The 11,801-nt window shown below is 38.3% G+C and overlaps 2 protein-coding genes across 2 annotated transcripts; both read right to left on the reverse strand.

The window, feature by feature from the left end:
- Window positions 1–203: 203 nt before the first annotated feature.
- Window positions 204–1,048, reverse strand: LOC123870492 (cuticle protein 16.5-like). Its single transcript, XM_045913818.1, has 2 exons — window positions 1,015–1,048; window positions 204–874 (listed from the first exon to the last, which is right to left on the reverse strand). The coding sequence occupies exons 1-2, from the start codon at window positions 1,046–1,048 to the stop codon at window positions 204–206; spliced, it is 705 nt and encodes a 234-aa protein (XP_045769774.1).
- A 3,945-nt stretch (window positions 1,049–4,993) lies between these two features.
- On the reverse strand, window positions 4,994–6,131 carry LOC123870040 (cuticle protein 16.5-like). The gene is made up of 2 exons (XM_045913202.1): window positions 5,893–6,131; window positions 4,994–5,805 (listed from the first exon to the last, which is right to left on the reverse strand). The coding sequence occupies exons 1-2, from the start codon at window positions 5,902–5,904 to the stop codon at window positions 5,062–5,064; spliced, it is 756 nt and encodes a 251-aa protein (XP_045769158.1). The 5' UTR covers window positions 5,905–6,131; the 3' UTR covers window positions 4,994–5,061.
- Window positions 6,132–11,801: the final 5,670 nt, after the last annotated feature.

The following is an 11,801-nucleotide window of genomic DNA, read 5'->3' on the forward strand; positions in this document are numbered from 1 at the left end:
GTACTAGGTAGGCGAGCTTTGTCTTATGAAATATTAAAAAGACTGTTTTGCACCTTTCTGATATTTTGCTTTTATGGCATGTTAGAATAATATTAGTGCTTACCTACTCGTCATATAATAAAACCATAGATTATAACATGAACATGTTTATTTATTTATACATTTTGTTTTGACTATCAATTGTCGTGTAACAGGAACTCAGTTTACCAAGCGTAGTTGGCGCCGTGGGCGTTGTAGGAAATGTGAGAAACGGCGGGTGCAGCGGAGTACGACACAGCTGAGCGGAGGACGGGAGCGGCCGCGGCGTAAGTGGAGACGAGGGGGGTGGCGTACGCCCTGGAGTAAGAGGCGATAGCGGGGGCGGCGTAAGTCCTGGCGTAGGAGGTGATAGCTGGGGCAGCGTAAGTGGCTACAGCGGGGGCGGCAACGGCGACAGCCGGAGCGGCGGCGGCGTAAGTGGCGACGGGGGAACCGTGAGAGGTGGTGGACGAGTAGGAAGAGTAAGAGGTGCTGGCGGGAGCGATAGTCCGGGTGACTACAGCGGGGGCAGCGGCGTAGGTGCTGATGGCGGGAGCGGCGTAGCTCCTAGAGATTAGGGGAGCGGCGTAGGCAGCGACGGGAGCCGCGGCGTAGGTCGCGATGGGGGCAGCGTGCGCGGTCTGGGTAGAGTAGGAGGAGATGGAGGAGACCGCGGGGGTGATAGTCCGGGAGACGACTGCAGCTGGTGCCGCGATAGCGTGGCTGCTGTATGCAATAGGAGCGGCCGCCAATAAGCCGCTGCCACGAACAAGCCCTACGGCGCACAGAGCTACGATCAACTGCAACAAAGAAAGAGGAATAATTAAGCTTTCACATTGCAAAAATGGTGAAGAATCTTATCACACTGGACGTTTCAACAGATGGTCACAGGTCTCCCGCAAGGAGCGCGACAAAACGCGATGGATAACAGCGGCTCTCAGCTTGAGATCGTCCGTCCAATCCAGTTAGTAATAGTTTTACAAAAGCTGCATTTACCAGTTGCTATCCAAGCTCCTTGTGATGCCAACATTTCTCGATTATTAATATCATAATAAGTTAATTATATTTAAATATAAGTGGCATACATACCTTAGCGTACATGTTTATGTTATTGAATTCAAAAACTGAGTAATTTCCGTAGCGATTGCTCTGGTTTTTATACCAAAATTTTCATTCACAATATTAACTACTTCAGTTTCACTTTCACTGCCAAGGCAAGCAAGGATCAGCTTTTTTTGGGCAAATGTATATATATGGATCGACTTTGGTGATAGCCTTTCGATTGTTTTCAAGTTTAACAGCGTACTTACGACAAAATATAATATCTACTTGTTGTTTGATTTTTTCCAAATCTTAAAAAACTACTAGGAACCATAAGTAGGTGCATCGCTGACACGCTCAAAAAAACTCAGAGGTTTTCCATTTTTGCAATTTAGGTACCATCTACTTGTAGATAGGTAATCCTTTATCAATATACTCTATTCCATACATGTACGAGTGTAAATTAAAAATTTATAACACCCCCGACAAGTGAAGGAATTTAGGTACCATCTACTTGTAGATAGGTAATCCTTTATCAATATACTCTATTCCATACATGTACGAGTGTAAATTAAAAATTTATAACACCCCCGACAAGTGAAGGTTACAGTAACTAGAAAGGAGCTGATAACTTTCATTTTTCTTGGATTATAGCTAAGAACACTCTCGGATCAAGCCACCTTTCAAACAAAAAAAAACTAAATTAAAAAAAAACTAAATTAAAATTGGTTCATCAGTTTAGGAGCTACGATGCCACATATACACACGTCAAACTTATAACACCCCTCTTTTTGGGTCGGGGGTTAAAAATATAATATTTCACTTATCGTATTGATTTTATGGAAAGGATATATATATGTACACTAGCTGTCATCTCAATACATCTTGCAAGGTATTATATATCATCATAGCTGTTGTGTACTGAGTCGTCTATGGTCTTAGCCACACTCGATAAGGCTTTGATCGGCTTGAACGTCGTCGGTGTGACAACAGCTAGTGATTTTATCGCATACAATATTATGGATCTACTTCTCATAAATCAGTTGGATTGAATGGAATAAGCTAAATGTAAAGCTAAACTCGCACCTACTACTTATAACGATTAAAAACTTATTTATGAAAACATAATAATATAATCTGTACTAATTTTGTGGTGTACAATAAAAGTATATTCATTCATTCATTCATAATATAGAAGTTAAACATGACTATGCTGCCATATGCCATCAGGGAGTTCCAGTGCCCACTTTTATCTTCATCAACAGGTTCTTGGAATTGTATTTTTGAAAATATACATGAAAAATGCAAACGAGTCCGAAATTGCCTGCCCTTCCATAATATTATGCCATCATCAGATAATGTCTCACTCCCACCTCCATGATAACATAAATGCTCATTGAAACCTCATCTATTATAATCCAAGCCCAATAATAGATATTATCTTTTTGCAAAATTTCAACATTGGAGTAGGTAGACGAAAAATTGTTTAACAGTTCGATAACAATATACGAAGAAGAATTTAAACTAATAAGAGGCTTTAAAAAAAGGAAAACCCGAAAAAAAACAAAAAACTAAAAAACTTTTCAAAAAATAAATAAAACCAACTTCAAACACTAAAAAGTAAAAAATAATTTCGGTCCAGGCGTCTTTTGAGTAATTGGGGAACATACATAAAGAATAAAAAAAAAAAACAAAAAAAAAATTCCGATGAATTGAGAACGTCCTCCTTTTTTGAAGTCGGTTAAAACGATTGTATGCAAAGGCGGCCTTACTGCTTAAAGCCTATAGGTGTGTTGGATAGTGTAGGTACTTAGTACGATAATAGTAGGTACTAGTCAAATTTAGTGCACTGTTTTTATTAATAATTCAATATTATAAATTAGTTACCTACTACATATTTTATTATTACGAGTATTTTGAAAAAAAAGGTAGGTTCTGGCCCTCGAAACGAACTAGGGTTGGGGTACCTAGAGTGCAATCTTTATCGATTCTAACTATCATCATCAACATCAACACTATAATCAACTCCGCCTCACACACTACTAAGCACGAGGCTCCTTTCAGAATGAGAAAGGTTTGGACAGTCCACCACGCTGGCCGATTGCGGATTGGCAGACATCACACACCTTTGAGAACATTATGGAGAATTCCCAAGGCATGCAGATTTCCTCACGAAGTTTTCCGTCACCGCTAAACAAGTGATATTTAATTGCTTCATTGATATTAAAACGCACATAACTCCGAAAAGTAAAAAGTAAGTGCGGTATCGAACGTTATGCCAGACGTCTGAAGACGACGCTACCCAGGCTATCGTCACTTTATTCCAACTAACCGTTCTAACTATACCTACGTGTGGTTCTGTGGTTCTAACTATGAAAAAAATGAAAAATATCTTTATTTACACTTAACTATACCTACTAGGTACCTAAAAAATTATTCGTATTATTTATTAAGTATTTATAATAAATCGACGGCTTATTTGAATGACTTTTTAAGTTGTAGTTTATTATCCATGTTTTTTATTTGTGTCTTCCTTCGCAACAGTTGCACAGTTCACGACAGTTAGGGAACTTATAACATTGAGACCTCGACGTCACTGGCAGGCGTCAAATGTTAGTACCTACATTTGACGCAGGTACCGTCATGGTAGCCTATTTTTATGATTTCACGTCACCATAGCCTAATATTTGACATATCAGGATTAAACCGAGAGTTCCCAAACTCTAGTTCACTCTGACAGTATAGTTACTGACACTTTAATAGTTTTTGGTAAGCGTGCTCTATCGTAGGCTGATGATGAAGCCTTGCTTGCGTGTCTGATTGCAGCAAAGCGCTAGTCTATAAATTACAAACGTTAAAATATTGATCCTATCACTACCCTTATTATATCTATGCAAAAGTTATTTATGTCGTCTGTGGTGGCGTTAGCTGGCGCACGTGCGGTGTCTTTTTGGAGTGTTTTTTTGCTGGTTTTTGTGTTTCATCGATGTTTTTTGGTGGTGAAACTGACTGGGAAGCGCTCTAAAGGGGTGCCGCGCGTATGTTGGCGAGCGCCGGCACAGTCGAAGTCCATACTTATATAGTTTCCCTAACTTGTAAATAACTACAAACTTGACATTGGCTAATCTTTGTAAAGCCAAAAGAGAAAAAAAAGGAAAAAAAAAAGTTATTTATGTTACTTTGTCATGGCTCAATGTAATTTTTTGCATGGGTACAGGTACAGTGAGTTTAAGACCTGGAGAGTGACATGGACTACTTTTTATCCCGGAAAATCAAAGAGTTCCCACAGGATTTTTAAAAACCTAATTCACGCGGACGAAGTCGTGGGCATCAGCTAGTAAAAAATGAAAACAAAACTATAGGTAAGTCTTCGCATGTTTGATTGAACTTATGACTTGTAATATTTCTTCGAGTGACACGTGTTTGACCTTAACCTAAGCCTTAATCTGATGCCAGGAATGTCAATAGGTGCTCTGGTTTTAAAAATGTCTAATTTATTGTTGAAAAGACTATTTTTAAAACTGCTTCACCTTTAATTAATTCTTTAATGGGTAATTTGATTACGGATATTAATTTAATCAAACTAATTAATATTCTTATCCGCTTGAAATTAAATTAACCAAGTACCTACCTATACCTAATAGATATCAAGGAAATAAATAGGAAATCAATTTCAAAAAATAAAAGTAATAAAATTGCAAAGAAAATTCCCTTTTTAAAAGTCTCTATTACTTATTGAAATAATGATCCTGAATTTTTAGAGTAGGTACCTAACGGTAAGATTTTTATTTGTTCAGTCACAAAAGAAAAATAAATCAAAGTTGAATATGGTGTAACTTTGCAATGCAACGTGTAACTTCTCTACCTAAATTCTATTTACATAATGAAAACCTTGTTTTTCCACATCGTTTGGAAGGATATTAAAACCACTTAGTAACTTTACTTATCGAGAAGTCATTTTATTCGTATAATATTTACAGGTACAATTTTTTTTGATTCAGATTACCAGCCGTAGTTGGCACCGTGGGCATTGTAGGCAATGTTGGACACGGCGGGTACGGCGGAGTACGACACAGCTGATCGGAGGATGGGAGCGCCCGCGGCGTAGGTGGAGACGAGAGGAGAAGCGTAGTTAGCGTACGCAGCCGGGGCGGAGTAAGTCCTGGCGTAAGATGCGATGGCGGGGGCGGCGTAGGTCCTGGCGTATGAGGCCAGAGCGGGGGCAGCGTAGCTGGCTCCGACGATACCTCCGTGAGCGGTCTGGGTGTTGTAGGCGGAGTAAGAGGACACCGCGGGGGCGATGGTGCGGGACACGGCTACGGCGGGAGCGGCGTAGGCGACGGCGGGAGCGGCGGCGGCGTAAGTCGCGACGGGGGAACCGTGAGAGGTGGAGGTCGAGTAGGAAGAGTAGGAGGTGCTGGCGGGAGAGATGGTCCTGGTCACTACAGCGGGGGCAGCGGCGTAGGTGCTGATGGCGGGAGCGGCGGCGTAGGTAGCCACGGGAGCAGCGGCGTAGGTGGCGACGGGAGCCGCAGCGTAGGTCGCGACGGGAGCCGCGGCGTAGGTAGCGACGGGAGAGCCGTGAGAGGTCTGGCTGGAGTAGGAAGACACAGAGCTGACTGCGGGGGTGATAGTCCTGGAGACGACGGCCGCGGGAGCAGCGTAGGCGTGGCTGCTGTACGCCACTGGGGCGGAGTGCAGCACGCTACCGTGGGCAACGCCTAAAGCGCAAAGAGCGATGATCAACTGTAAACGATAAAAAATATATTAGAATAATTATATCTATTAAGCTCATAAAAAAATGAATTATTCAAATTGAAATCACAAACACACCTTAGCGTACATGTTTATTCTGGTTATGCTGGCAACTGAATAATTTCTGAAGTTGTGCTCCGGTTTTTATACAAAAGCTTGGTTCACATTGTCCAATTCACTTTCATTGTCAAGGTGAACTGGTACAGACTAAACGTAAGCTAAGACGCTGACTCAGTGATAGCCTTTCGATTTCATTCGTGTTCCGTTTTCCTGCAACTAGGTAAGGCACTGTGAATTTTACCAGCCGCGAGCTTTTCCGGTTTACATTTTTCACCCCTGAAACATAGTTTTTCTGATTCTGCCAGGGGGAACTGGTATTTAAAACAATTAAGCAGTCTCTTATAAATTAAAACCATTTTAGCATCCCCATTAGTTCTTTCTGTGACACAGTTAGGTACGGAATAGAAAAACAGAAAGAAAAGTCTTTATTTGTGGCAACTTCTTCTTGTGGAAAAACTAAAACTTTTGATGTAGGCTACTAAAACTAACTAAATTGTACTTATTTTGCCCATGACTATTCCCATGTGAATCCAGATTTTTAAACCTGTAAAAATTACTTTCCGAAATTAAAAGTATCAGTCTTCTCCAGGTTTTGTTCAGCTTTGTGCTAACTAAAAATTGAATTGGGCAGTTGGATCATAAGCAAGTAGCAAACATACAGATAGATACTTTTATCAATCAAAATAGCACCAAGTACTAATTTGTATGTGCTGTTTTTACAAAATAAAAATAATATTCTATAATACACTATACCTAGTAGGTATCTACGTATCTACTTATGTGGTGGTACCTAGGTCTTAGGTACATACATGTTTATGAAATAATCCCTTCTGTGCAAACATCAATAAACCACAATTTATTTTTCCCTCAAGTTTTCCTTTCTAATAAATTTTTATTTATTCAGAAACCTCAATAGCTCAACGGTATGAAGGAAAATTAATTATTATTAGATAATTTCGGTCATCACTTGTAATAGAAAGGGTAGGTCGGGGTCGTCTAAAATTCTTTGAGAACCTTTAGGTCATCCTTGAGTGCCTCCTGTTTAAATAATCAGTTAAAAATAGCACCTCTTACATCAAAAAATTATCATATTACGAGTACATAGCAATGCTATTTCCTGTAACCTATATTAAGCAAACGCGTTTTATTGCAATCATAAAAATAATATACGTATATTTCTAAATAATCTAAATGAAATACCTAAGTAGGTGTATTTTGTATCTAGTTAAATATTCAAAGCGTTCGTTAGATACAATGCACACCTACAGAGAGCAGTGGAGCCGAGGCACAGCAGCGCAAGGATTTTTTTTATAACAATTTAAATTCAGCTTCATTTAGAAACACACACACACATAACTAATAACATGCATATTGATTTCTAATTATGTAAATAAATATTAAATAACTGAGTAGTAATGATTACGTTATAATTATAAAACAACAATTGATAAATTAATCCGTGAGAAAACAATATGCTAATTAATTGAAGTTAACAACATCTTTAAATAAGCTAGAAAGTATAACATATTATGTAGCAAGGTGCGGAGGAGGTTGACGACACTCGTAACACAAAGTGTCTAAGCACTTCCTTGTTAGGATTATATTTTTAACTAGCATAGTAATATAAACCATCTATGCCTATATGCCTAGCAAAAATTGTAGTCTTGCATTTATTTTTTGTGAAATAATACATATAAAAATCTAAATCAAATTAAAATAAAGCTGCTATCAAAAAAGACTCTGCGCAACGCACGCCTTCAGAGTGGAGTTGGCCAGTGGGCCAACTCCACTCTGAAGGTGTGCGTTGCGGCTCTGAAGTGTTACGTAAGTTTTGTTCATTTGTTGTATTAAAATAATTTACGTGGCTTGAAATTTAAAATGAATAAAAATTTGAGAAAGTTGAATATCAGTAGAGTCATATTTCTGTAGCCTGTATTTATATACTTACCTAAACAATTTAAATCTTAGTTACTGTTGCAAAGTAAATAATTAACAGGTACAAGGTATTTAATTAACAATCAACTTAGGAGTTTATTTATAACAATCATAATATCATGTACTATGTAATTAGTTGGTTTACCTACCTATAAAACTTCTTTAATTCATTCAAAACTTCCTACTTAAAATTGGCAACCCTATACGTAGGTAGGTACCTATTTATTATTTGGTATCTATCTATCAATACAGGAAGGAAGTTGTTTGGATTGCAAGCCTGCCATGTTATCTTCCAACAAGTCGTTAGGATATTTTGCACAACTGACGTAACAAGGCCAAACTTTGTCGCTTTAGTCTTTGCTGTAAGCCCGCGGGCACCCGTATAATATTTTCTACTAGCTAGACATATACATAATAAAACGGGTTAAGTGCGAGTCGGACACACATACAAAGGGTTCCGTGCCATCGTACAAGATAATATACCTAACACCTTTATGTAGAACTCTGCAAGTTAATAACGGTCTGCGCCACCTATATGTGATTTAGTACCTAAGTTAAATTTTTCGTGAACACATTTTTTTGTGTGATAAACCAAAAATTCAGGATTTTCAGATTTTTTCCTTTACTTGTGCTATAAGACCTACCTACATGCCAAATTTCATGATTTTGGGTCAATGGGTAGTACCTAACCCATAGGTTTTTTTGACAGACACGACAGACGGACAGATGGACAGACAGACAGACAGACAACAAAGTGATCCTATAAGGTTTCCGTTTTTCCTTTTGACGTACGGAACCCTAATTATATTAAGTAAATAATTATGAATACAGATTTCGCAATATAATTACTCCGACCGAAAAGTATTTGTTGGCGAGGTAGGTAGAGAGAGGTACACACGAATAAACTATAATTGTACTTATTTATTTTGTCTACGTCAGTACCTACGCACTTTAATATTGTACCTATGCCAATAAATTCAATCAAAAATATCTTTCTCTTACGGTCGTCAACATAAAGCTAGTTTTAATATCCTTGACTTTTAGGTTGTGCTTGTTATTTAATCTGCAGTTAATTACAAATATCCTAAGGCTGAATGGAGCTGCACTTTTGGTATTAACAACCTTTCTTTAGAATAAATAATATATATTATGAGTATAATTTATTTTACGTATAATTTAGTAGTAACAGTAGCTAGGTATTTATCCATTAACGAAGAAATGCTTTGCTAAGGTAAGGTATAAAATGATAGACTTCATAATATTACCTCTTTAATTCGTCACAAAGCTTACCTAAGTAAGAAAGGATAGATACAAGAGCAATAAATAGGTATAATTATCTAAGTATATGAAGTAGCCAATCCTTCAGCTATTTGGGAGGTGGGAAGTTAGATCTAGAATTCAAAAATCCGCAAATCAATTAATTATTTAAGCAATTAAATATTTACGCTTTCACGGTATTTTACTCTTCTGCGATCTGTGTTTCATACCAATTACAATCCGGGTATCTTTAAAACAAGAGTGAATAGGCACCTTCTAGGTAAACGTGTCCCACTTAGACCACGTCATCACTTTCCATCAAGTGTGATTATGGTCAAGCGCTTACCTATAGTGAATAAAAAAAAATCTCTGTAATGTTCTTAAAGGTATTGTGTAAAGTCGGTCAATTGGCACTGGGCCAGTGCGGCGTGTGGACTATGACCTAACCCCTTCTTTTCGAGGGGACACGACGTGCTTAGTAGTGGCCTGGTGATGCATTAATCATGATGATGATGTTGAAATGAAGTACCTAAATGGTAATAACAATAAAATTATATCTTATTATTATTTTATACCTACATGAATAATCATTTCAGCTTCGCAACCCGTTGATATCGGTTCTCTGTTTCTACGGATTTCCACTTTTCAGATTTGACCATGTAAAGAGACTCTGGCAATGGGCAGGGCAAAATAATTAGACGTTTTAGGTCCCAAGATGCTGGAATGGGGACCTCGCACTGGAAAGCGCAGTGTTAGAAAACCCCCACTAGGTGGAAAAAATATATCAAACGAGTCGCAGGGAGCCGCTGGATTCAGGCGGCGCAAGACTATGGCATATTATTGTAAATTGAAATACTTGAAAAGAGCAACTGCCGAGTTTCTTGCTGGTTCTTCTCGGTAGGAACGGCATTCCGAACCAGTGGAAGATTATTTTGACGATTCAAAAGCACTTGTAAAAGTTTAATTGAATAAAAATATTTTGAATTTTGACTGTGACCAGCACATGTGGAGTGTGGACGACTAACGTTTGACAATGATGATGGTGAACCTAGTGTATTGTTCGCAACCTCAGTTTGCAGCTTTTAAAAGTATTAAGTTCAGTTTAAACGGCCTACCTAAACGTAAAAGCTCAAAGGCAATACAAAAATTTTCACATTTAAATGCGAAAAAACTTTCCGTTGTTCTCTCTAGGCGTCAAGCTCGCTTACAATCACTCTTGTTCCATTTTTAGGATTCCGTACCTCAAAAGGAAAAACGGAACCCTTATACTATATTATATCGCTTTGTTGTCTGTCTGTCCGGCAGGTAGATATAGGTTTAATGGCGCAAGTAAAGGAATAAATCCGAAAACCGTGAATTTGGTTCGTGGTTTCATCACAAAAAATAAATAAAACATGTTCATAATAATTTCAATTTTGAAAGCAAGGTAACTAACTATACCGAGTGGGGAATCATATGAAAGGGCTTTACCTGTACAGCATAAAAATAAATAAATAAACTGATTTTTATTTATTTTTATGCATAATAGTTTTTGATTTACCGTGCAAAATGTCGGAAAAAATACCCGAGTACGGAACCCTCGGTGCGCGAGTCTGACTCGCACTTGGCCGGTTTTTTTTTTGTTTGGTAGGTAATACTTACGAGGTGGTCTCATTTTAGTTTGGTGAAGATCTGATTACTATCATAGGTACGTTAAATCTTCGTTAAATATGCTCTTTGGGTGCTTGCGAGTTAGTGTCTGCATCTCTATGGGATATGCAACTCATTGATTAGGACGTCTGGTTGCCTTGTACCTAAAGGTCATTGACCAAAGGCTGGGAAGTAAATAGATACCTACCTACCTATTTTTTACACACACGTGTAGGTATAATTGTCTTGTCACGTAGAAACAGTTCAATAGATATTTTTAGGGTTCCGTACCTCAAAAGGAAAAAGGAACCCTTACAGGATCACTTCGTTGTCTGTCTGTCTGTCGTGTCTATTAAGAAACCTATAGGGTACTTCCTGTTGACTTGAATCATGAAATTTGGCAGGTAGGTAGGTCTCATAGGAAATATCCGAAAACCGTGGATGTGGTTAACTACATCACAAAAAAAATGTGGTCATTGAACAAAAAATAATTAATTAGTTGGTACCTATTTTCAACTTTCAAAGTAAGATTGCTATACCAAGTGGGGTATCATATGAAAGGACTTTACCTATACAAAAGTTTCGTAAGAAGGGGCCACGGGGTCAATGTCGCGTCGTAAGCCGGGCTTTGACCCCGAGTTTAGCACGCTATACATTGAGTGTTTGAAAAATACTAAATCCCTATAACTACAAGTATAATAAGGCAAATGGTTATTGCTGTTGGATTGTGCTAGCAAAATAAACGATTATTATTATGAATACAATAATAGCGCAAAGATTTCGCTTTATTCGATTCGACAGATATTACGCCAGTGACGTCAAATGCAAAACTCCTTTCAATCCAGTCAGAGTGAACACTAGAGTGAGGCAACTCTCGGTTTAATCCTGAATCGACGATTTGACAAATACTTATTAGGCTATGGTGACGTGAAATCATAGAAAAATAGGGCTATAATTAGCTACCTGCGTCAAATGTACTAACATTTGACGCCTGCTAGTGGCGTCAACGCTGTGACGTCTTGTTAGAAGTTCCCTAACTGTCATGAACAGTGATCCGGTTCAAAGGACCATAATTATTTGTCATATTATTTAGACGTGCCTTTTTT

This window comes from Maniola jurtina, chromosome 12 (assembly GCF_905333055.1).
Source record: "Maniola jurtina chromosome 12, ilManJurt1.1, whole genome shotgun sequence".
Taxonomy (NCBI): domain Eukaryota; kingdom Metazoa; phylum Arthropoda; class Insecta; order Lepidoptera; family Nymphalidae; genus Maniola; species Maniola jurtina.

Excerpts from the sequence above, each read along its gene's own strand:
- LOC123870492 (XM_045913818.1), bottom strand. The coding sequence starts at position 1,048 with ATGTTGGCATCACAAGGAGCTTGGATAGCAACTG. Across the intron at positions 875-1,014 it reads AGGAGCTTGGATAGCAACTG|ATTCTTCACCATTTTTGCAA; the intron begins GTAAATGCAGCT and ends CAGTGTGATAAG.